The sequence below is a fragment of the Rana temporaria genome, chromosome 12 (assembly GCF_905171775.1).
Source record: "Rana temporaria chromosome 12, aRanTem1.1, whole genome shotgun sequence".
Taxonomy (NCBI): Eukaryota; Metazoa; Chordata; class Amphibia; order Anura; family Ranidae; genus Rana; species Rana temporaria.
In genome coordinates this window covers 105,800,941-105,827,558 of record NC_053500.1, presented here as the reverse complement: position 1 = coordinate 105,827,558, position 26,618 = coordinate 105,800,941, and the positions used below count along the sequence as shown (strand labels likewise).

At 42.1% G+C, this 26,618-nt stretch overlaps 1 protein-coding gene across 5 annotated transcripts in view; it reads left to right on the top strand.

The window, feature by feature from the left end:
• Positions 1–26,618, top strand: part of PRPSAP1 (phosphoribosyl pyrophosphate synthetase associated protein 1) — a 62,097-nt gene that overhangs the window by 20,763 nt on the left and 14,716 nt on the right. For 2 of the 5 annotated variants that reach the window (XM_040330085.1, XM_040330089.1), the window contains exons 2-9: positions 5,010–5,087; positions 8,564–8,748; positions 13,622–13,674; positions 13,756–13,822; positions 15,935–16,107; positions 17,825–17,940; positions 18,059–18,114; positions 22,065–22,210. In XM_040330085.1, coding sequence (XP_040186019.1) covers positions 5,076–5,087; positions 8,564–8,748; positions 13,622–13,674; positions 13,756–13,822; positions 15,935–16,107; positions 17,825–17,940; positions 18,059–18,114; positions 22,065–22,210 — 808 coding nt within the window. In that variant the 5' untranslated portion in view covers positions 5,010–5,075. The remainder of the gene's footprint in view (positions 1–5,009; positions 5,088–8,563; positions 8,749–13,621; positions 13,675–13,755; positions 13,823–15,934; positions 16,108–17,824; positions 17,941–18,058; positions 18,115–22,064; positions 22,211–26,618) is intronic. The other 3 variants (XM_040330087.1, XM_040330088.1, XM_040330086.1) reach the window with 3 other exon arrangements.

Genomic DNA, 26,618 nt, shown 5'->3' with positions numbered 1-26,618 from the left:
TCCTACGTCAATTTGCGCAGACGAGCACGTGGCCACCTTGCCACAGTATAACTAAAAGGCAAAGCTTTTTATTTTATTTTCGATAGTGGAGATGGGTTAGAACTAGGGATCGGCCGATCCGATATTAATATTTAGGCCACCTCTCAGGCCAATAGCCGATATTGTGTGCCGATATTCTGTACATTTTAATGTTTTTACACCCAAACCCCTCCTCTACACTTGAAAGTATTCAAAACCTCAAGATCGGCGTTTTTGAATACTTTATATTTTTAAAACTGTGGCCTTTTAAGATGTCAGTAATGGAGGAAGTTATGTCATTGAGGGAACCGAACGAAGCATCGCCTTTTTTCGGGTCTTCACCCAGACGGCAGAAGTGGCGGCTGATCGCTCAGGCCTCCCGGTCGGACAGGTGGGGGGAGGGACTACCCCCTCCCACTGCTTGTAATAACAGCCGAGCGGCTCATATTGCTTCTACTTGGCTTGAGCGGGAGACTTTTTAAGGTTGAGCGCGTATTAAACACCTCAATAATAGCATGTTTCTTATTTCTACAAAAAGTTGTGGCAAAGGTGAGATCCTTTTGGAGTGCCTACTCCCCCTTTTCTTTTCTTCACACAAAATTAATGAAGGCATTAACATGGACGCACAAATCGCCATTAAAAACCTTGGGCTTTTAGAAGCCGTTTTAAACCAGCATCCGAGGTTTATACTTTGTACTTTATTGCCCATCTCCAGAAGCTAAACACAGACCTGAATTCTGCTGGTTTGTGGCTGTACATTCTTCTGCCCTTTAGTCTATACATTGATTGCAAAAAATGTTTAACAATGATTGCTAATCAAATTGTCACCAACAGCTTGCATAGCGCTTTACAATGTACAATCCTAATACAAGAGAAATGGATAAGCCCTGCTTGTTAGAGTTTACAATCTAAAAGGGAGAGGCCTGTGACACCTAAGATAACTGAGATGTGAGCTAATGACAAAAGTAGAAGTGCAGTTTATAGGTTGGAGGCATGATTGACTGCCATTGAGAGTCATCAGGGATTGGGTCTTACCTTGTCTCGGTGTTACTTCTCCTCTTTTCCTTCCTCATGTTTTTATCTTTTTGTGTTCCACCTTCGTGTGTGTGTGTGTGTGTGTGTGTGTGTGTGATATATCATTTTTTAATTTTTTCTGAGTTTAGATGTTTTATTATATTATTGTTAAGATTTATTTTTTAAGGTTAGGGGTAAATTGTTTTGTATTACACATTTGATTTAAAAACAAATGTGCAAATAGTCCAGAACTTTTTTGCACTTCAGACGTTTTGCCTTCAGGTGGTTTGGAGTGTAGATGTGAACCATCTCTATCTATATGAGAATAAACTTTTTTTATTTTTTTTCCTCCTCCATCGTTTTGGCGGTTCAAGCTACACATACCGTTGGATTTGCCGCGGGATTCGGCCGATAGCGGTGCGGTATTAACCCCCTGCTAGCGGCCGATAAAGGGTTAATACCGCCCGCAATGCGCCTCTGCATATGTGAAGGAGCGGTATACACGCCGCTCCTCTCACCGCTCCAAAGATGCTGCTGGCAGGAGATTTTTTTTTCTCCCACCAGCGCATCGCCTCAGTGTGAAAGCCCTCGTGCAGGAGTTTTTCAGGCGGTATAGCAGCGCTATCTTTAGCGCTGTACCGCCTGAAAAACTCTTCAGTGTGAAAGGGGTCTTAGTGTTTTAGATAAAGTGAAGAGGGATTACAACACCTGTCAGGTTTTTATTGCAAGTTCCAAAAACCCTCACCACTCCACCAGTCCTATGCCATTTTACCGCTGCTCCTGCCAGTTGCTGTAATGAGCCACATACTCTTGAAACTTTACTACCCAGCCCCGGTGGCTGTGTAGCATTAAAATGCAGGCAGTGGTGATGGCCAGTACAGCCATATGACCATGCTGACCAGTGGGAATCTTCATTAAGCCTTATTTTTAAGGGGTGGTGAGAAATATATGGGAGCCTAGAAGTTGTAAAGCTATTGTCGTCGGAACAGTTTTTCATGAAAGATTTTATTCAAGGCTTTCCATTATTTGCTGACACTGATGGTGGCCACCAGGAGAGGGCGAGTCTCCAGGCAAAGACATCAATAACAAACCTGCCAGGGACTCGACTACCTGCATCGGCTGGTGTTTGTTCTGTATATCCGTGTTTTATGTTTATTTGTTTAAATTGGACCTGAAACCCATTTCTTGAAACTTTTTATTTTATTTATTTTTTTATGTCACATGGACATTTATATGCTTCTGAATCATGACGTGTGACATGTCTGGTGATGTTCTGCCTCTGGGGTGCAGCTCCTAATGCATGTGAATAGCTGTATTCAGCAGATCCGGAAAAATGTGTATATCCAGGGCGCTCCAAGCATTTGAATCCTGACAGATAAAGCCGGTGTTGGAGAGGGTAGCAAATCTTCACACACTTTAGGCAGCACTCAGGGAGACAAGCAATCTCTAATGGAAACAGAAAAACAAGGCGCCTCTAAGTGCAGAACAATAGTACTGGAACACTCACAGCACAAGTCGCTGTTATCTTGTGGACTTCCCTGGAAGCTTTATCATCAGACTGGGACTGCCCTGCCACTGGAACATCTTCTGGACACACTTGCCTGATACATGCCTGTTTCATCCACCATCTTGTGTATCAGGGGATATTAAAAGTTTTATACTTCTGCACTTAGAGGCGCCTTGTTTGTTTAGCTGTATTCAACAGGCTGCTTATAAGGCTTCTGCTTCATCTTCATCTTTTATCCACATATGTCATGTTCTTCTTGCCACTTTGTTGTATTTTCAGGAATGCAGCAAAAGTACATGCGCAGGTAGAAGCCATCGATATTGACAAGCAGCCGGCATACATACGTTCACATTTATTGGCGGATGTACATGGTACCGTGGCTCCCCAGGCAAGCATATAAATGTCTGTCAGGGTTTGACAAATTTGCTTGGAATCTAGGAGCCAGCTCAAAAAGTTAGGAGCCAGAAAACGCACCCCGTCGCGACGAGCTTGCGCGCAGAAGCGAACACATACATGAGCAGCGCCCGCATATGTAAACGGTGTTCAAACCACACATGTGAGGTATCGCCGCGATTGGTAGAGCGAGAGCAATAATTCTAGCCCTAGACCTCCTCTGTAACTCAAAACATGCAACCTGTAGATTTTTTTTAAACGTCGCCTATGGAGATTTTAAAGGGTAAAAGTTTGTCGGCATTCCACGAGTGGACGTAATTTTGAAGCGTGACATGTTGGGTATGAGTTTACTTGGCGTAACATTATCTTTCACAATATTAAAAAAAAAATGGGGATAACTTTACTGTTTTATTTTTTAATTAAAAAAAGTGTTATTTTTTTCCCCAAAAAAGTGCGCTTGTAAGACCGCTGCGCAAATACGGCGTGACAGAAAGTATTGCAACGATCGCCATTTTATTCTCTAGGGTGTTAGGATAAAAAATATATATGTTTGGGGGTTCTAATTAGAGGGAAGAAGATGGCAGTGAAAATAGTGAAAAATTACATTAGAATTGCTGTTTAACTTGTAATGCTTAACTTGTAATACCAACGGCCACCACCAGATGGTGCCAGCTCACACGAGGAAGAGCTGGGGACTTCACAAGGCCGCAAAGCCGCGGCCTCAATTACCGGACATCACGGGCCCCCCACGATCGAGCTGCGGGGGAGGTGGCGGCCTTTTCCCAGGATCGCGGCGGGGAGGATGTTTTAGGTGAGGCCGCGGCTTCGGCCTAGTCCGCGGAGCGCCGGTCCTATGGAACAAATTTTTTGCCCACCTTCCAAGCCAATACCCCACTCCACAGGATGCTATTTCTAGTCGCCATGACGACCTGGCGACCAGGATTTGTCGAGCCCTGGTCTATGTGCATGAGAACGAAGGGAAACCATTGGCAGTTCTATTTGTCAAAAAGATATATAATGCAAGCAGTTTGATGCAGCGAAACACCAGGTTAAACGCACATTAGTGCATAAAAATGCGCGAAGCCATAATGTGCTTTAAACCACACAAAAGTTCATGCGTTTTTACAGTTCAGAGTTGAGATTCTATGGCATTTACCGGTAACTTGCTGGCTTTTACACTTTAGATTATCTGCCTTCTACTTGTGTGTCCAATCCATCTCCATGAATGTCAGTAAACAGTATTTGATGTCATTTGTTTTTTCTTTTATCTCTTTTGGACCTTAGCTCTGTCCTTTTTGTGTACCTAGCTCAGACGGCTTCAATTCTACATTGTTGGCTTTGTACTCTGAAAACACTACACTGCATTTTCAAATATTAGAGGTGCTTACTAGTCCATGGTCAGGACATCTTTAACTGAGGGAATAACAAAAACAGAGGTCAGCTGTACCACAGAAAGATGTCAATGTAAATTGCAAAACAAACATTTGTAAAGCTTTCTGTTGCCTCTCCCAACACCTGATACCTGAAAATGTAGGCCTCTTGGATCAGATGTGTACCTTCAGCAACTTGCAGGCAGATGCTTTGGATTTGTTTACAATGGCAGTACTGCGCCTGCCTGCTGTGTCTGCGCACTGTCAGTATGTTAGTCCCTGACCTAAGTTGCATGTCTGATAAGTTTTGTGTGTTTGGTTATTGTAGTTACTGGGGCTCCACAGACTTTAGAAATTCCTTTTTTTTTTTTTTTTACTGTGCTATGTAAAATTTCCATTTGACGGTGCTGCAGCCAATAGGCTGTGTATTCTGACAGCGGGGAGGCAGGAGAGCCTGCCCGCTGTTGAATACAATGACACAGTGGGGAGGATTCCCACATCCAGACTGAATGTATGGATGGCGGAATTTGTTGATGGGCAACTTTTTATTTCCTCAGATGTGCTCAAAATGGCCTCCCAGAGATCTAACAACACACCCCCCCTCCCCCCACCCCCAAATTGATCTTCTGCAGCAGGCACTGTCTTTTTGTATTCATTTCATGTACACTGTGATTATCTGTTTGTTTGTTTGTTTGTTTTAATCACAGATATCAGTTCTTTTTATTTACGCATAACTCTTTGAATGAAACATTTAAAGTGAACCAGAGCTTGCCATGCAGGAAAAAGTAAGTGTTTCGACCCCCCCTGACTGCCTATATTTACCTTTTTACTGTAAACTGTTATCAATTTTAACTTCTGCTGGGAAGAAAAGGCCCATATGAGAAACGCAGCCTGACGCCATGAGCCTAGGTTCACGATGATGCGGGAACTAGTGCGATTAAAGTGCTGGTTCCCGCATGTGTTCTTACATAATGATAATAATTTGTCATTATACAAGCCAAGTGTTAAATTACGTGTTCGCACATAAGTCTGTGATCTGCGTTTTACCACACTGGATGAACACGGGTCACCGCTAGGAGACGCAGGAATAAAACATTTTTTTATGTGTCTTATGTTCACTAATATGCACCCCGGTGGTGGTTCATTTTATTGCAGGACACCTCATGGGATTACATGTCACAGCAGGGCAACACACCACGCAGCTGTATAGTGACCTCAATGATGTGTCACTTTTGTGCACTTCAAATAAGTTTGTTTTAAAAAAAAAAAAAAAATGTGTTACACCACCACCTAACGCAAGCTTGGTCTGTTTGGGTTGCCTTTCAATTTACCCATTTCCCAAAATGATTACATTCAAGGCATGCCATAAATGAAGACCGTTAAAGTTGCTTGTGCTCTCAACTGAACTGTCAAGACATTTAAAGTGATTGTAAAAGTTTTTTTTTTTAAATAACAAACATGTCATACTTGCCTGCTTTGTGCAATGTTTTTTGCACAGAGTGGCCCGATCCTCCTTTTTTCTGGGGTCCCCCAACAACGCTCCTGGCCCCTCTTCGGCGAGTGCCCCCACGGAGAGCCGGTTTCCATAGGGGCACCCCTCCCAATTCCCGCTGCTGTTCATTTGACACAGACAGCAGGACTTGGCCCCACCCCCCCATGTCTCTGGATTTGACAGCAGCGGGAGCCAATGGCGGCTGCCGGCCCTTTAGCCGAGGATCCCTGTTGCGCATGCGCCGCCGCAGTCAGCGGCGCATTGCGGGGGGAATATCTCCTAAACCTGTAAGGTTTAGGAGATATTCTTTATAGAGGTATGCCTCTGTAGTTACAGAGTTTACTACCACTTTAAGGTAAAACAAATGCAGTCAGCACAGCTACAATTTGGTATTACATTTTTTGTATTGGGATATACTTTTTTTTTTTTTTATAATGGTAGTACATGTATTACACCTAAGCTCTGTCTTACAAAGATGGCCATAGACATCTTGGGCTTGTTTGGTCTTCTGATTGTATTGCTTTTGAGAATCTCTTTTTGTTCAACTTTTTTTTTTTTCTCCAGCTATTTTTCTGATGGCATGTAGCGATCATAAGTCTAGGTGGGACAGAAAGTTTGGGGTTGTGACACTTTATATGGGAGCATTTCACAGAATCTGCAGGTGACTACAATTGGGCTTCATTTAGACATGCAGGTGGCAGAAATGCGTGGTTGAGCCACATTATTTGCCGTAAGCTGCAGGCAGTGTACAGGGGTGTTAACTAGGGCCGAAACAACTAATCGATTAATCGACAACTAATCGATTATGAAATTAATCGATTACAATTTTCATAATCGATTAATCGGCCAGTAACATAATGGGGTTAAAAAAACAAAAATTAGCCCTTTATAGTACAAAAAAGCAAATCGCTACTGTAAATATTACTTTCACTGTCCCACAGTTAAAAAATGAACCCCTTACAGTAGCGATTATTTGCTCTTTTTGTACTTATTTTAGTTTTTTTTTTTAACTCCATTATGTTAATAAACATCTCAGGCCTGGGTCACACCTCTGTTTTTTGGTGCTTTTTGCAGAAACACACTACAGTTCAGTTACATGTTTTCCTATGGGACACGATCACATCCATGATTTTTTTCAGCTGCTGCGTATCTGGAAAGGGCAAGGAGTTTTTAACGCAAAACGGTGCTATTTTGTTTTTTTTGGTTCAATATACAAAAATGGAGAAGCTGCAGAAAATCATGTAATGTGTTTTTGCGGCAATTTGTTTTTTGTAATATGCCCAACAACAAATTGGCCCAAAAAAATAAAAAAATGCCAATTTTTTTTTATTTTTTTTTTAGGCTATTATCGGATTAATCAAAACAATAATCGGCCAACTAATCGATTATGAAAATAATCGTTAGTTGCAGCCCTAGTGTTAACATGCCGCTGGCGTGATGCTTTGCATCCATGACATAGTTTACCTGACATGCAGTAGTTGTCAAATGCTACACACTGAAACAAATAGGGAAGCGGTGCAAACCCCTTTCAACAGTGTGCAGTGCATGCAGTTGTGGTGCGTCTTTTGGGAAAAAATGGTGTTAAAGGCGGTGAGGAGACGTTTCCTCGCTTCCTTGCCGCCTGTTGGTAGCGTCTGGAGCGTGATTCAGGCTTTGGAGATGAGAGAGATGGACGCATGTCTAAATCTACTCTTGGAGTTTGGTGCATGATAAGAAGCCAAACAGAAGGGTTAAAGCAAAATTGTTTGTTTTACTTGGTGTAAGTTCACCTTTATAGAAAATCTGTAAGGTGACCTCACACTGCACACCCCCTTGTCCCATCCCACTGTACCAGATGGCCACAATCCCCCGCTGTCAGACACCAAAAAGCCACTTCACCTGTCTGGGAATTTGAAACACCTACAGCCTAATTTTCTGTCCTTACTGCTTAGCCGTTATGGACTACAGCGAGTCTAATTGGTCAGCACCGTCACATGACTGGCGCTGACCAATCGGAAGCCATCTAGCCCGTACAATTAGCACTGTGAGGAGAGAAAGCTGCTAGGATTTTAAGTCTCTGGACCACTAAAACAGCTTTTCAGTGTCTGCCACGATCCCTCGCTGTCAATCTGGTACAGTGGGACGGGTCCAGTGTAAGGTCACTTTACAGATTTTCCCGTAAAGGTGAACTTGCACTTTAAGGATTCTTATAAACCTAAAAGTATTTAGAGAACTACTTAAACCGGAGATGAATAGTTTGTGTGATATTCCTTTTTGTGTGTGTGTGTTGTTGTTTTTTTTTTTTTGTGTGTTAAGTGTGTGTTTTCACTGATATTCATGCTATCCAGAAACTGAGTGATTTTTTTTTTTTTTTTTTTAATATATGGTGCAAACCCCGCCGTCCCCCCCCCCCCCCCCGTCACTCGGCGGTCATAACATTGACACATACTCAATGTAGGTAAATTGCAACTAAACTGTAAAATACTGTGTGCCTAGAATGCACATGTGCTCAAGACTGTAAGCAGGCAAGTAAGTGCGGTGAAGAGACATAGCATGTTTCTTCTGCAATAAAGTGCAGGTTTTGAATTCTAGATTTAGTTTGGCTAATACAGCAGAAGTGATTATTGATTGGTCCCCAATGTGGCAACTGACGTTTCTCACACACAAGCAGTAAAATATCTCATAATGCACCCAGGACTTGCTGTAGTGTAGTAGGTACATCTCCTCCATATTACAGTGTGTTTGTATGTTTTTGTGCTGTGTTTTTTGTTGATCAAGCAGCTGTCTTAGTGTATTTCAGGTGTCCCCATTATGCCAAGACGGATGTTAGTGCCTCACAAGTCTGTTTTCTCTTACTCCCGGGCTCCAAAGTGGCTGAATGTTACCTGTACGATGAACTCAGCCGGAAGTGGTTACCGCGTGTTCTCCGCGAATTCCAGTGCTGCCTGCATTGAACTTGCCAAGAGGATTACAGAGTGAGTGGAGAACTTTTATGTAAAAACTCTAACCAATATATAGCTGTGTGATACGATCAAAAGGATTGGTAATTGAATAGGGGTAACTTCCTTTGCAATTGAGAGAGACTCAATATAGATGAGAATTGATCAAACTTGAGTTGATCAGCTAGGATGGAAAATATTTCATTTAAAAATGTAGATACAATTGATTACCTGTCATATCTTCCAACTATTAATCAAAACATCCCTATATGTGTTGCGTCAATTCAGCAGGTTGACAATTAAATATTGATTCTTATTGGGGGATATCTCCTAAAGCGTGCCATAGATTACCTGTATAGTAAAATTCCATGGCCTTAACCACTTCCTTACCGGGCCTATTTTGGCACTTCTCTCCTACATGCATAAATCATAATTTTTTGGTAAGAAAATTACTCAGAACCCCCAAACACTATATATGTTTTTTTTTAGCAGACACCCTAGGGAATAAAATGCCGGCCATTGCAACTTTTTATCTCGCACAGTATTTGCGCAATCATTTTTCAAACGCCTTTTTTTTGGGGAAAAAAGCGGTTTTGTGAATTAAAAAATAACAAAACAGTAAAGTTAGCCCAATTTTTTTGTATAATGTGAAATATGAAGTTACGCCGAGTAAATAGATACCTAATATGTTAAGCTTTAAAATTGCGCACACTCATGGAATGGCGCCAAACGTCAGTACTTAAAAATCTCCATAGGCGTCGCTTATTTTTTTTTTTTTTACAAGTTACAAATTTAGAGTTACAGAGGAGGTCTAGTGCTAGAATTGTTGCTGGCGCTCTAACGCACGCGGCATAACCTCACATGTGTGGTTTGAACGGCGTTTACATATGTGGGCGGGACTTACATGTGTGTTCGCTTCTGAGCGCAAGCTACCGGGATAGGGGCGTTTAAATATTTTTTTTTTTATTATTATTTTTTTTTTTACTCAATTTCTTTTATTTTTACCCTTCTTCTTTTTTTTTTTTTTTTATCACTTTTATTCCTTTTACAAGTAATGTAAACAACCCTTGTAATAGGAATGGTTCGTGACGGGTACTCTTTATGGAGAGATGCAGGGTCAATAAGACCCCACATCTCTCCTCCAGGCTGGAAAGCATTAGATCGTGAAAAAAAAATTCACCGATCTAATGCTTTCAGCCGCGATTGCAGCTGTGTTTACATTCCAGGACCCGGGCGTGACGTCATAACATCGCGCCCGGGCCTCCGACGATCATAGAGATGACTGGTGACCATCTACTCTACTGGTCACCAGTCTACTCTATAGTTTCCATCGGATGCCGGCGGATCGTTTCTCCGGGTCTCTGATGGCAAAGGAGAGCCCGGAGAAGCACCGGATGCCGCCTATAAGAACGATCAATCAGTGGAACCGCCGCTATGATTGTTCTTATGGTGCAGGGATTCGCCGGCTGAAGAGATGGATATCTGAATGATGCCTGTGGCTGCAGGCATCATTCAGATATCCCCACTGAAAGTCCAGGACGTCATATGATGTCCTTGGGCTGGGAGTGGTTAAAGTTTTAGATAGGCCTCCTACATCTGCTCCTAGGAGGGTGTGGTATTTTTTCCCCCTGCCTTCCTGCACGTCAGCCTATGTATGTATCCATGCGCACAAACTTTTAGGCCTCTTTCACACGGGCGGACCGTATGTCCGCTTTTTCATCCATCCGTTTACAGATTAAAAAGGGACAGCGCTTTGTGTGTGGAGTAGTTTTAGAAATTTTAAATTAATTTTGTTACACTGGGAACATGAAATGCAGAGTAGATAAAAGTATTATGCTTGAAATAAAAGTACGGCTTATTCTTTAAAAATGTAATTTTCTAATACAAATGGAATAGCAAAGACTGTATTGTGTATTTTTGGGAGGCCGTGGTTTGTAACGCCTTCTTACTTGAACATGCTGCTGGTGAAGAAACACTTTAATGATCCAGAAGCAGCAGAAAAAGTTTCTGGAATGAAAACTCGGGAGGGAAATGCTCCTTGCACTTTCATTATGGTCATCGTGATTTCATTCAATAAAGTATTTTATATTATATTGTGTTTAGTATTAGTATTTACTGACCAGACTATAGGTAAACATTATGTTGTGATGGTGGAGAACATTAATAGGAATCCGTTTAACCGCTTGCCGACTGCCTAACGCAGATATACATTGGCAGAATGGCATGGGCAGGCAAAGCAACGTGTGTGTGTGTGTATATATATATATATATATGTATGTGTATATATATATATATATATATATATATATATATATATATATATATATATATATATATATATATATATATTTATATATATATATATATATATTGCTTTGAATCCTGCCCACTGTGGTCTCCATGGGGCGGGAACCCACGGACCATGTCCACCAGTGTGCCGTGATCGGGTCGCAGAACGGGGTGGATGCCTTTGAAAACAAGGCATCTCCCTGTTCTGCCTAGTGACATGTCATTGATCGTCTGCTTCCTCTCATTGGAAGCAGCGATCAGTGATGTGTCACATGTAGCCACGCCCCTCAACAGTTAGAATCCCTCCCTAGGACACACTTGACCCCTTCCTGCCACCTAGTGGTTAACCCCTTCACTGCCAGTCACATTTATACAGTAATTGGTGCATTATTTCCTGATCGCTGTATAAATGTGAATGGTCCCAAAATAGTGTCAAGTGTCCGATGTGTCTGCCATATTGTCAGTCATGAAAAAAATCGCAGATCACCGCCATAAGTAAAAAAAAAAAATGCCATAAAACTACCCCCTATTTTGTAGACGATATAACTTTTGCGCAAACCAATCGATATACGTTTTATTGCGAGATTTTTTTTTTTCTTTTTTTACCAAAAATATGTAGAAGAATGCGTATAGGCCTAAACTGAGAAATGTGCTTTTTAAAAATAAAAAAAATTAATTAGGGAGATTTATTATAGCAAAAAGTACAAAATATATATATTTTTTTCAAATTTGTCGCTTTGTCTGATTTGCAAATTCACAAATTCCTATTGGTAACAGCTTGCCGAAGGCAATATTACATTTATTTTTTTCTTTTTCTTTTTGTGTTGAGATCACAGTACATCCAAACTAACTGGATGACATTTATTTTAACCTGTGCACTGTGAATCGCAGACAATTGCCGCCATCTTTCCCCCATAAAATATTGTTTTTGTACTTTTTGTTTCATCCTTTGTACCTCTTGGTGCTACTGATCTCCACATCTTCTTTTCAGCTGCTTCTTGTCTACATGTGAGCTCTAGCATCAGCTTCATATCATTGCTCTTGACTGGCTTCCTGAGGTTGATAACGGTGGTCTGTGTCTGTGCATTTATTAAGATGACAGTGTAGGAGCACAATTGGGAAACAGTTGTCACACTATAACCAGAACAAGAATCCTCTTGGCAGGATCACACGGTATTTGATTAAACCTGCAGGTTTATACAGTTTGAAAACATTTAAAGCGGTGGTTCCCCCTTAAAAACAACTTTTTTTTATTCCACTGCCCCCCCACATTCCATCACGATTAAGGCACATTTTTTTTTTTTTCCTGCTGTACATACCTTACTACAGCATATTCACCCGTGCATCCGGGTTGCGAGTCCCGCGGGAGTGGGCGTTCCTCACATGCTGTTGATTGACGTTTTGCCCAAAAACGAGCTCTCCCCCCCGTCGCGTAAGCCGCGTCACGGTTGGCGAAAGGAGCCGAACGGCGAGTCGGCGCTATACTGCGCATGCGCATTGCCGTTCGGCTCCTTTCGCCAACCGTGACGCGGCTTACGCGACGGGGGGAGAGCTCGTTTTTGGGCAAAACGTCAATCAACAGCATGTGAGGAACGCCCACTCCCGCGGGACTCGCAACCCGGATGCACGGGTGAATATGCTGTAGTAAGGTATGTACAGCAGGAAAAAAAAAATATGTGCCTTAATCGTGATGGAATGTGGGGGGGCAGTGGAATAAAAAAAAGTTGTTTTTAAGGGGGAACCACCGCTTTAAGTGCATGTTAACCTCTTGACCGCCCCATGTCCAAAAGACGTCCTGTTTTTAAAGATGGATATCTCGGTAACGGCAGCAGCTGCTGCCACAACCGAGGTATCCATCTTTTCAGTGGGCGGTGGTGTACACGATAACGGCGGTCTCCGGCGGATTCGCCGCAAGATCGCCGTTATCAGTGGTGGGAGAGGGCGCCCTCCACCACTTACCGGAGCCGTCGGTAGCGGCGGATGCGATCGGGACTGTTCGGCAAGTGACTGGGGATGCGAGTGAAGGAAAAATTTCCTTCACCCGTCCCCATAGCTCTGCTGGGCGGAAGTGACGACAAAACGTCAGTCCCGCCCAGCGTAAAGCAACATTTATTTTTTTTGTCATTTGAAAAAATGACAGTTTCAATTTATTTTTTATTTTTTTGCATTTAAGTCTAAATATAAGATCTGAGGTCTTTTTGACCCCAGATGTTATATTTAAGAGGACCTGTCATGCTTTTTTCTATTACAAGGGATGTTTACATTCCTTGTAATAGGAATAAAAGGGATCAATTTTTTTATTTTTCCCAAAAAAAGTGCGCTTGTAAGACCGCTGTGCAAATACGGTGTGACAAAAAGTATTGCAATGACTGCCATTTTATTCTCTAGGGTGTTAGAAAAAAATATATAATGTTTGGGGGTTTTAAGTAATTTTCTAGCAAAAAAAACTGTTTTAGTCTCGTAAACACCGAATCTGAAAAATAAGCCCGGTGGTAAAGAGGTTAAAACTTATGTAGCATTTTAGTGATTGGTATAAGTTCGCTTTATAAATAACAAAATGTTAGATTAGAGTACTTGTTCAGTTATTTAAATATATTCATAGACTTCTTTTGTCTTTCAGGCGATTGGGGGTAGAATTGGGCAAGGCAGTGGTCTACCAAGAAACCAATGGAGGTAAGAGTTGTCTGTTCAGCATGTTATGTTCGTGTTATAATCATCAGACCTTTTTAGCTAACTGTGCTTCTGTGTCTGCAGAAACCAGAGTGGAAATCCAGGAATCTGTCCGTGGACAGGATGTATTTATTATACAGACCATCCCAAGGTGAAAATCTCATGTATATCCATGTTGGAACAGAATAGTAACTTTGTCATGTAATTTCAAGGGCGCCTGACATGTTTAAGTAAACCTGTAGTAAAAGATTATAAAGACTGGACCGTCCACATGCAGCAGTCTGACTTTACAATTCTGCTTGCATGCTTTGAGTGAGTGTTTCAGTGTACTAAAGCAGGACATTTCCAGTCATCTATTAGGCTTCATGTACACTAGCGGCTCCGAAACTTGAGTTTAGGAGCTTTTGCCTTTTTTTTTTTGTCAATGTATACATAGGCCTTTAGCAGATCTTAGGAGCTGCTGTGGTAAGGTGTGAGGTTCAACCTCCCTCTTCTGAACGAGAAAGAATCCCATTCAGGATAGGAAATTTTGACCAATAGCTTGGGGAAAATGACGTCCAAGTGTACAATGAAACCTTAGGTTAAAAAAAAAATCAAAAACCTGAGTGCAGCTTGCTATGGTGGGCATTTGGTGAAGGGGAGAAGCCAGGAGCGCCAGGGAGGACCCAAGAATTGGGGGATCAGGGCTGCTCTGTTCAGAACTATTGCACAGATCAAGAAAGTATGGCATGTTTTTGTTAGAAAAAAAAGTGTACAATTGCTTTTAAGGACCTTTTCAAGCCTGTCACAATGGCCTGTTTTTTGCCTGAATGTGCAGGCTTTTTAAAGCTTGTGTTCCAGTTTTTATGTAACACAAGTTATGGCACCTAGTGCATCCGTGAGCTTTTTTTGACTCTTCTGACTAAGGCTGGGTTCACACTACGGTTTTCCCGTCCGTCAGCCGCATACGATTTATATGAAAAACCGTATGCGGCTGAAACGGACGGGAACGTATGGAACCGCACATATGTGCGTTTTCCATTGACATTAATGTTAAAGGAAAACGTATGCGGTTGCCATACTGTTTTAAAAACGACCGCAAAACCGTGGTTGAACACGGTTTTGCGTACGTTTAAAAAACGTTTTGCCAGCAAATCGTACGCACCCGGATGCATCTGAGTGCATACGATTTGCAATGCATTGTCTATCTATACGCTTTCCCGTCCGTGCCCGTCCGTTTTCAATACTGAAATCGTATGCGGCTGACGGACGGGAAAACCGTAGTGTGAACCCAGCCTAACCATGTGCAGTGCATGTCCTTGGCAGTCCACAGATTAAAGCTCAACTCCAAATAAAACTTTAGAATACCTGAACATTGGCTGCATCTTATAGCCAACAGATTTCTGTCCAGCTCCCTGATTTTTCAGTTGAACGATGTTTAGGGAGGGGGGTTGGTGTATGAACTTGCTGAAATGTTATTCTGTCCATGTCTTTCTGTCCCAGGAGAGGACCTGGTCTTTTTATTTAAAAATTAAAAAAAAAATTCCCAGCAGGTTCCTGCATCGTACCCGACTCTCAGGCAGTTCACACTGCCATATGCAAACCGCTGGGAGTGTCCATACAAAGTTAATGACCACCAGATTGGTTCACATATCACAGTGCGAACTGTCAATTTTGACAGGAAATGGATCACATGGGTGTGAACACCCATGCAGTGCAATTCTGGTGCGGACTAAAAAAAAGGGTCCAGTGTGACTTTGGTTCGAATGCAGTGAAAATTCAGCCATACAATCTGTATGGCTGAATTTGCATCGCACAAACATCGCATGTGATTTGCACACATTTTTCTCCGCTGAATTCAAAACGATCTGAGAATTGTCTTGAGTTGTTATGTAACTGGATGTTTTTCTGTTGAGCCAATGGCCGTTTACCAATGAGCTATTGAACAACTGCTTAGTGGTATTCCAGAAATGTAAAGTCAATTGTCTATAGGAAGGAATATATTGAAAACACATGACACTCCAACCTAAGCCTGATTTCTTTCCCTTCTACAGCTGTTGGTGAACAGGGATTAGAGCTAGCTTCTTATTATCTCGGCTCAGTGCATGCTTCATATAATTTAGCGTTCAAGGTCACAGTATTTTTGTAGCAGGTGTGCAGCTATCATACATTCCACTATTAGAGATTATTGGAGTGTCTGTGTTGGGGGATGTGTGTGTGTGTATAAAATATATATGAGTACTTTTCAACTTCTAAATAAAGTATATTTTAACTGTCCTTCTAGAGATGTGAACACAGCAGTCATGGAGCTATTGATCATGACTTACGCACTGAAGACATCATGCGCCAAGAACATCATTGGGGTTATTCCCTATTTTCCATACAGCAAACAGTGCAAAATGCGCAAGAGGGGGTCCATTGTTTGCAAACTACTGGCTTCCATGCTGTCCAATGCTGGTATGATGCTATGGGTCATGTATGAAATATAGTTTACACTCAGTTGTATATATTAATTTTTAGTTCTGTTTCCTGTCTGAACAAATCCAGAGATTGTCTCCCTAGCACAATGTCTACATAGCACTCTTTGGGAAAATATCTGAGTGACAGCTGGTTGTACCTCCAATTGTACGTCTAAAATTCTCAGTCATCAAGGTTTCAGTGATTGACATTTTTGTTTTTGCTGGTTGCTTCTGTATTAAAAACCTGCACAGTTATCGCCTACTAGCTGCAAGCGAGACGTGCATACAAAAGATGGGCACAGATAAGAACATGAACAAGTACTAAACCTGTGTGACTGGACATGGTGATAGTTTCTCATTAAAGCGGGGGTTCACCCTGTTAAAAAAAAAAAAAATGTTTTTTTTTATTAGACCATTACATTCAGCATCGTAGCGCGAGCTACGGTATGCCGGTCTTACATTTTTTATCCCCGTACTCGCTGTGCTATGGCTCATTGAAGATTCCGGGGAATGGGCGTTCCTATGGTGAGAGAAGGTGATTGACGGCCGGCCCTGGCACGTCACGCTTCTCCGGAAATAGCAGAAATAGGCTTGGCTATTCACGGCGCCTGCACATAGCCTGTGCGCAGGCGCCGTGAAGAGCCGAGACCTACTCCGGCTGTCTTCGGGGAGCGTGACGTGCCAGAGCCGGCCGTCAATCATCCTCCCTCTCCATAGGCACGCCCATTCCCCGCGGGAGTCGGATTCTTCAATCATCGATAGCACAGTGAGTACGGGGATTAAAAATTTAAGACCGGCATACCGTAGCTCGCGCTACGATGCCGAATGTAATGGTCTAATGATGTGAAGGAGGGTGAACCACCGCTTTAAAGAAGTATTGGCTCCCGAAGCTGCAAAGGGATCATAGAGATTTCGCAAACTGTCACTCTATATCATTATTCAAGTGGATATAACAATTTTGACTTTTCACACATGCATGCAAGCCTCAAATAAAACTTGGCCCATTATTGCTATTATTTCACCTGTCCACTAAAAATATATATGTTTGGGGGTTTCAAATAATTTTCTAGCAACAAATACTGATTTGAACTTGTAAGCAACAACTGTCGAAATAGGCTTGGCCTTGAAGTGGCAAGTTACAAAGTTAGTATGGTTGGAAAAAGGCACATCCAACCAATAAAAAAAAAAAATGCAATCCCATAAAATTAATTCCTGATTTTACCCCCCCAAAGATGCAATCGGATATTTCCTGGATCAACTATATCTTTAAATATCGGTACCCTATTATATTTTATACATTCAGGAAAGAAGTGTGGAGACTGACATCTTGTTAGAGATCATTTTGTTTCCTCATGTCAGAACCTCCTAGGTGGAAAGCAAGCAGGTTTTTATTATTTTTTTCCTTGAGCCGAGGCAGTGGTGCCTTAAATCTCACACTAGATCTATAGGTATGAATTTTAGGTACACACATACCAGCAAATATACTAATTTGTGTCAGACATTCCTCAGGGTAACACCGAGGCACACCTAACCTTTCTAAATTGTCTCTAACACAACAAATCAAAACAGTTTGTGTTCAGTTACACTTTATTAGTTTGTGTATAACTATGTTAACATTAACACATTTTGGAGAATTTATAGACTAAGTATTTGTTTTTTTGTTTTTTTTTAGTTTGTGGAGTATGTCATTCGGTTTTTATTCTTTTACTGTCCAGGGTTGACTCACATCATCACAATGGACCTGCATCAAAAAGAGATCCAAGGGTTCTTTAATTTTCCTGTGGACAACCTCCGAGCTTCTCCGTTTCTGCTACAATACATACAAGAAGAGGTGGGCAACCACAACAATCCAGTCACTTTTAAATTGTCCTCTATAATCCTGCTAGTGTTGATAACATTTTCAGTCATGCAACCACTTACTCATTTCTACTGTTCTATTACTTTTTCAGATTCCGGATTACAGAAATGCAGTAATAGTTGCAAAGTCTCCTGATGCAGCAAAGAGGTAAATTATTTACACAAATAAATACTAGCACTGCATACTAGAACATTATGACACTTATCTGTAAAAGTTATCCCTCCAGTTGTGCAGTGACAGGGCTTCCATATTCAACCGGTCTTCCTTTGTGGTTTGTGGGCTCCCACCATTTGAGTGGCTGAGCCGTGATGTCATTACCATGTATGTGCACGGGAGTCACAATCGCAGCACTCTGGATTGACTGCACACTCGGTGTGCACTCACCAGAGCGTTTGCGCTGATAATGTCACCAGCTAATGAAATTGTGAATATCTCCTAAACGGTGCTTGTTAAAGAGTTATTCATTGTACGTACAGGTAAGCTTTATTTTAAGCTTAGCTGTAGTGACCAAGCCTTGTTTACAACCCCTAAGGATGCACTAAATGCAAATATAACAGAGGTATGAATTGACATGCTATATAGGCTGTAAACATTGTTTTTAATAAATGCTGTCTCATGTGCAGTGGTGCTAAAGGACCTGTGTTTTTCCAGAAGGATAAATTTAAAAAAATGGGCATTTTTTTTCCCCACTCTGCAATCTGTAAGGTTTTGCACCTGCGATCCTGGATACTGCAGACTGAATGACAGGGAGGACTAATGGGCTATGAGAGCACTCACCAGCGCCCTCACAGTTCATTGAGAACTGCAAGCCGTCATCCACGGTTGCCGACGGTAGATGTAGTTCATTCGCAGAGCTCTGTGAATAAGTAATGCAACCAATTGCGCAGTCGTGAGACGCTGTACCCAATTTGATGTGTCCCCTCCCTGCAAATAGAGCTTTCTTTTGGTGGCATTTCATAACCTCTGCGGTTTTTATTTTTTGCGCTGTAAACACAAAGACTGACTGTTTTGAAAAAAATATATATTTTTTGCTTTCTGCTATAAAACATACCAAACAAAACATTTTTAAATCAAATTTCTTCATCAATTTAGGTCAATATGTATTCTGCTACATATTTTTGGTAAAACCCCAAAAAACGTATATTGATTGGTTTACGCAAAAGTGTTAGCGTCTACAAACTATGGAAAATTTTTAAGTAATTTTTTTACTAGTAATGCTGACGATGAGCAATTTTTTGCGTGATTGCGGTGGACAAATCCGACACCTAACTGACACTTTTTGGGGACCTGTGACATTATTACAGAAACCAGTGCTAAAAACCATGCACTGTTACTGTACTAATGACACTGGCAGGGAAGGGGTTAACATCAGGGGCGATCAAAATCTTAAGTGTCTCCCTAGGGGGTGCTTTCTAACTGGCGGATGTGCTTTCACTAAAGGAAAACCGAGATCTGTGTTTCTGCTTGGTAGAAACAAAATATCTAAATTTTCCCCTCTCGCAGAGCGGCGACCTGCCTTGTTTACATATGCAGACCGCCGTTCTGTCTCTTCTCAGAATGATCGGCGGTACTCGCTGATTGGCTCCTGCTGTGTCCAATCACAGAGGGCGCAGGGCTTCAGCGGCGTGAGCCCTGGGCCCGAAAGAAAAAAAAAAACACATAGAGGTATGTGATTTTGTGCTGAAGGGCCGCTCTGCTGCATTATAATGTATGTGGGGCCATCCTTAAGCGGTTAAGAAAGTCACTTGGCGCTTTCATTAAGTAGGTCTGGGTCTCCCTCTTTGCATACCTTTTTAAGGCAGAGGCCTCCCTTGGTATTTTTAGCCTGGCAGAGATCTAGTACCAGGCTGCCTGCATCCATGAAATGTCCCATCTAATTGAATAGCATGTTGCTGCTGCGATATGGTTTTTGTCCCATTTAAGTTTATGGGCTGTTGCCTAAACTAGAGGCTGCAACATGTAAGATAAGCAAGTGTGTTTTTCTGCTGGGTGACTTTCTTGGAACCTATCCATGTACTACCAGCATAAGGGGAGGGGAGCGGGGGGAGTAGGTTTATATGAGACTTGAAAATTAGTCGGTTGACTGAAAATTAATGATTCTTATCCTTGTTTAACCACTTCCTGCCCGGCCTATAGGCAAAATGGCCAGGCGGCGGTTTCGTTATCCTGACTGGACATCATATGACGTCTTTCAGGATAACAGCCGGCCGGGGGGCATGGTGATCGGTGGTGCGGCGTGTCAGTCTGACACACCAATCTCAGTAAAGGGTCTCTGATGGAGACTCTTTTCCACATGATCAGCTGTGTTTAATCACAGCCGATTGCAGTGTAAACGGGAAGAACCGTGTATCGGCTTTTATTCACACACATCTGACAAAGGAGAGCCAATCGGCTGCTCTCCTGACGCGGGGTCTATGCTGATTATAATCAGTGCAGCCCCCCACCCAGGACCACCGGGGATGCCACCACTGATGATCACCAGGTATGCCAATCTGTGCCAAAAAAGGCAATCAGTGCCCATCAGTAATGCCTGCCAATGCCTCCTTTACAGTTGTGCCAATTGGTGAAGGAGAAAACATACTCGTTTACAAAATCTTATAACGGAAACAAAGAACATTTTATTTTTTATTTTAGCAAAAAATAAAGACCCCAGAAGTGCTTGAATACCACCAAAATAAAGTTCTATTTATGGGAACAAAATTATAAAAATGTAGTTTGGGTACAGTATTGCATGACTACATTGTCATTTAAAAAGCGTTGGCGCTGAAAATTGACTTGGGCAGGAAAGGGGAAAGTGCCTGGTATTTGAAGTGGTTAAAAGCTTAAAGCAGAGCTTCCCCCAAAAGGGGAAGTTTCACTCCCATACACCCCCCCAAGACATATTGTGTTGTGTTGTGTTGTGTTGTGTTGTGTTGTGTGTGTGTGTGTGTGTGTGTGTGTGTGTGTGTTTGTTTGTTTGTTTTTTTTTCCTTTTAATTAACCACTTGGGATCCGCGCTATGGACGAAAGACGTCTACAGCGTGGCTCTCAAGTGCCGAGTGGACGTCCTCTTGTTGACATTCCCCGTGCGCGCCGCTGGGGGCGTGCAGCGGGGAAACAACGTCCCCTGCGCAACGCTGGGAAGCCGATGCGTGTGCCTGGCGGCCGCGATGTCCGCCAGGTACCCGCGATCGGCGGTGACAGCAGGGACGTGGAGCTCTGTGTGTAAACACAGAGCTCCACGTCCTGTCAGGGAGAGAGGAGACCGATCTGTGTCCCTTGTACATAGAGACACAGCATCGGTCACCTCCCCCAGTCAGTCCCCTCCCCTCACACAGTTAGAACACACCCAGGATACACATTTAACCCCTTCCTCACCCCCTAGTGTTAACCCCTTCACTGCCAGTCACATTTATACAGTAATTGGTGCATTTTTATAGCACTGATCGCTGTATAAATGTGAATGGTCCCAAAATTGTGTCAAAAGTGTTCGATACGTCCGCTGCAATATTGCAGGTCTGACAAAAAAATCACAGATCGCCGCCATAACTAGTAAAAAAAAAACATAAAACTATCCCCTATTTTATAGGCGCTATAACTTTTGCGCAAACCAATCAATATACGCTTATTGCGATTTTGTTTTTTAACAAAAATATGTAGAAGAATACGTATCGGCCTAAACCGAGGGAAATTTTTATAATTTTTTTTTTTTTTAAAAATGGGATATTATTATAACAAAAAGTAAAAAATATATTGTGTTTTTTTTCAAAATGTTCTGTCTTTTTATGTTTATAGCGCAAAAAATAAAAATCGCAGAGATGATCAAATACCACCAAAAAGAAAGCTCTCTTTGTGGGGGAAAAAATGATAAAAATATCATTTGGGTACAGTGTTGTATGACCGCGCAATTGTCATTCAAAATGCGTCACAGCTGAAAATTGGGCTGGGCACGAAGGGGGTTTAAGTGCCCAGTAATGAAGTGGTTAAGAGTCGACCGCTGTAGTATTTGACCTTTTTACAAACTGAAGCTCCTTTTTAATAAATATAAGCATATTGCATGAAATGTTCTCTATTCTTTGACACCTTCTTTCTTTCAATTGCTTTGTTTACTATGGCAGGGCACAGTCTTATGCAGAACGGCTGCGTCTTGGACTTGCAGTGATACACGGTGAGGCGCAGTTTGCAGAAGTTGACATGGCAGATGGACGTCACTCTCCACCCACTGTAAAGAACTCTCCTCTCCACCTAGGACTAGAGATCCCTTGTAAGTTCTCCCAGTTTTCTCAAGCTATAATAAAGCCAAGTGCCTTACTTTTAGTACTGTCTGGAACCCTGGCTGTGAGATCTACCACACCTCTGCCATGTCTGTGAGGGAAGAAGCGTGACTTTTTAGCATACGTTTAGGCTGGGTTCACATATATGCAACTGTGGTTTCAGAGCGAAAATCCTGGTGCGGTTTTGTTCACTGGTTCAGGTGCGAATGTTTACCTGAAAAACGCTCAGGACTCATATTCCCATAACAGGCTGTAGATATTGGAAATGGTTATGGATATGGTTTGAAGTCGTTCAGGAGGAGGGCAACTGCAGTTCACTTGAACATGTCCGTTAATTCTGATCTCTCAGGCATTTTAAACTGATGTCATCAACACAAGCCCAAAGTCTATCACACTTACTGTGTGCTTGAGTTAGGCCCCTTTCACATTGGGACGTTTTTCATGCGGTACAGCGCTAAAAATAGCGCTGCTATACCGCATGAAAAATCATGCCCTGTACTCTTCAATGTGAAAGCCCGAAGGCTTTCACATTGAAGCGATGCGCTAGCAGGAACGCTATAATATATATATATATATTATAATCTCTATATCTATATCTCTCGCTAATATTCAAGAAAATGTGTGAACCATTTGAAATTGTTTTCTCCCATAAAATATGATCTGATCCTCCTCGCAACAAAAAAGACACACGAAATTATAATTGTGTGTGATCGGCTTAACCACTTAAGGACCGCCTTCTGCACATTTCCGTCGGCAGAAATGCACGGCTGGGAACGTACAGGTACGTCCTGTGCTAGTACCCAGCCGTGGGTCGCGGGCGCGCGCCCCGGTCCGAAGCACCGGGACCCAATCGCCGCTGGAGTCCCGCGGTCGGTCCCGGAGCTGAAGAACGGGGAGAGCTGTGTGTAAACACGGCTTCCACGTTCTTCACTGTGGCGGCGGCATCGATCGTGTGATGCCGTTTATAGGGAGACACAATCGATGACGTCACACCTACAGCCACACCCCCCTACAGTTGTAAACACACATGAGGTCACACATAACCCCATCAGCGCCCCCTGTGGTTAACACCCAAACTGCAACTGTCATTTTCACAGTAAGCAATGCATTTTAAATGCATTTTTTGCTGTGAAAATGACAATGGTCCCAAAAATGTGTAAAAATTGTCCGAAGTGTCCGCCATAATGTTGCAGTCACGAAAAAAAACGCTGATCGCCGACATTAGTAGTAAAAAACATTTTTTTTATAAAAATGCAATAAAACTATCCCTTATTTTGCAACGCTATAAATTTTGCGCAAACCAACCGATAAACGCTTATTGCGATTTTTTTTTTATACCAAAAATAGGTAGAAGAATACGTATCGGCCTAAACTGAGGAAAACATTATTTTTTTTATATATTTTTGGGGGATATTTTATTATAGCAAAAAGTAAAAAATATTGAATTTTTTTTCAAAATTGTCTCTATTTTTGTTTATAGTGCAAAAACTAAAAACCGCAGAGGTGATCAAATACCACCAAAAGAAATCTCTATTTGTGGGGAAAAAACAACGCCAATTTTGTTTGGGAGCCACGTCGCACGACCGCGCAATTTTCTGTTAAAGCGACGCAGTGCCGAATCGCAAAACCTGGCTGGGTCCTTTAGCTGCATTTTGGTCCGGGTCTTAAGTGGTTAAAGGGGTTGTAAAGTACATTTTTATATTTTTTTTCCCCTAAATGGCTTCCTTTACCTTAGTGCAGTCCTCCACTTACCTCATCCTTCGATTTTGCTTTTAAATGTCCTTATTTATTCTGAGACTAGAAGGAAAAAGTATTTTATGATGGAGGACCCTTTTACGTTACCAACACCCCTGGTTAGACTAGGAAAGAGGAGAGGTTCCCCCAGGGTGGGGCTTTAGCGGTAACAATGATACAAAGTATAAGGTATAGTAAAATTTATTATGATTATCATTCCTTCATAATAAATTTTACTATACCTTATACTTTGTATCATTGTTATCGCTAAAGCCCCACCCTGGGGGAACCTCTCCTCTTTCCTTATTTATTCTGAGAAATCCTCACTTCCTGTTCTTCTGTCTAACTCCACACAGTAATGCAAGGCTTTCTCCCTGGTGTGGGGGAAGGGGGTGAGCAGGCAAGTCAGGACACTCTCTACTTTGCAGATAAAGGAGCTGTGTGTTAGTGGGCGTCCTGACACTCCTGCTCGCCCCCTCAAGAGGCTTTCTTCACACCAGGAAGAAAGCCTCGCATTACGGTGTGTAGTTACAGACAGAAGAACAGGAAGTGAGAATTTCTCAGAAGAAATAAGGACATTTTAAAAGCAAAATCGAAGCCCTAGACCTCCTCTGTAACTCAAAACATGCAACCTGTAGAATTTTTTGAACGTCGCCTATGGACATTTTAAAGGGTAAAAGTTTGTCGCCATTCCACGAGCGGACGCAATTTTGAAGCGTGACATGTTGGGTATCAATTTACTCGGCGTAACATTACAGTATAAAAAAAATTGGGCTAACTTTATTGTCTTATTTTTTTATTTGAAAAAGGTGTATTTTTTCCCAAAAAAGTGCGCTTGTAAGATCGCTGCGCAAATACGTTGTGACAGAAAGTATTGCAACGACCGCCATTTTATTCTCTAGGGTGTTAGAATAAAAAAATATTTATAAAAAAGAGGTGAAAAAGGCCAAGCAGGGAGATGACAAATAATATCATTTTCATTCAGAAAAAAAAAATATATATATATTTCACAATATAAAAAAAAATTGGGCTAACTTTACTGTTGCCTTTTATTTTTTTTATTAAAAAAGTGTATTTTTTTCCCCAAAAAAAAGTGCGCTTGTAAGACTGCTGTGCAAATACTGTGTGACAGAGTATTGCAACGACCACGATTTTATTCTTTAGGGTGTTAGAATAAAAAATATAATGTTTGGGGGTTCTAATTAGAGAGAAGGAGATGAAAATCACAGAACTGCCGTTTTGCTTCTTGTAATGCCAACGGCCACCACAAGATGGCGCCAGATCACAGAAAGAAGGTTAGGCCTGCAGAAGGCCGCAAAGCCGCGGCCTCAATTGCCGGTAATTGAGACCGGGGCTTTGCGGCCTGCAGGCCTAAGCTTCCTTCTGTGAAGGCCGCGGCCTCAATTACAGCGATAGCGCGGAGCGATCACGGCGGGCCCGCACCGGCCGGTAATAGAGGCAGCGGCCTTCTGCAGGCCTAAGCTTCCCCCGGGCGCCAGGTCACAATTTCTTGTCGCAATTGCGACCGGGCGCCCGAATTTTGTCGAGCCCTGTGTTATTATTTTTCCAGATTTCCACCCTGTGCATCGCATTGCCGGCATATACATGTCTTCATTTTTTTTTTTCAGTAGTGGTGCTAGATTTTCTCGCATTACTGCTTTATTCATTCTGTCAATACAGGTAGAGTTTATTTATTTAATTTTTTTTGGGTTTCTACATTTATTCTTGTTTTGTTTTAGGATTGGTTTAATTGAAATTTTCATAACTTTAAAGGATAAGTTCAACTTTAAAAAAATAAATGCACATTATTTTTTTTTGCAGGTAAAAAAATGTGCATTTTTTTTTTTCATAGGAGCCTGAAATGCATTGGGTAAAATCTCCTGGCTCCTGTAGGCTTTTGTCTTATGTGGTCTGCTCGTACCTCTTACGGGCAGGCAGTTGCGCAATGACAGGAAGAAACAATGAAGCAGGCACTGGCTGCAAGAATGGCAACATGTTGCATATTCCACCCTAAAAATGGGTGGAGCGTGTAACATGTTCCCAAAGGTGAACTTCTCCTTTAATCGTACAGGACACAGGCAAAGTATTAATAGACCCTGAGTTATAGGCTCATACATTCAGTAATTCGACACTTTGAGGACACACCCACTGGGTGGCTCAACTGTACTCCATGTTTTTTCTTGGTTCGTTCCTAGTGTCCGAAGGTGGTGGACCTCTTTTCCTTCATGGAGAAATCGCTTAGCTAGGCATGCTTTCCTTTATTTTGTCTTTTGAATTCTTCGATCAACTCCTCACTGTGTTCTCTTGCCTCAGACAGAAACCGCGCATTCAGAACAGCCCAACCTTTGTAAAACCTAGGGAGCCGTGCCCTCACTGTGGACGCCCTGTAGTGTTTCTTATGGACACTTGATCCTGCATGGGTGCGCTCCTCACCACTTGGTGCAACGTGTGTAGTCAGAACATTAGGGCAATATTTGAATTAAAATGTCGTTTTACTGTGTAAACTTTTCAAATTCATACACATTGCTCGGTCACAGGCGGGTGATCAAGTGTGACATCACATTATTGATCACACATTTTTACTGCCACGTCCACCTAGACGTCTTTTTATAAGGTCTTCAGGCGTATCCTTTCATCAGGAGGATTCGCTACAAGACAGTCTAC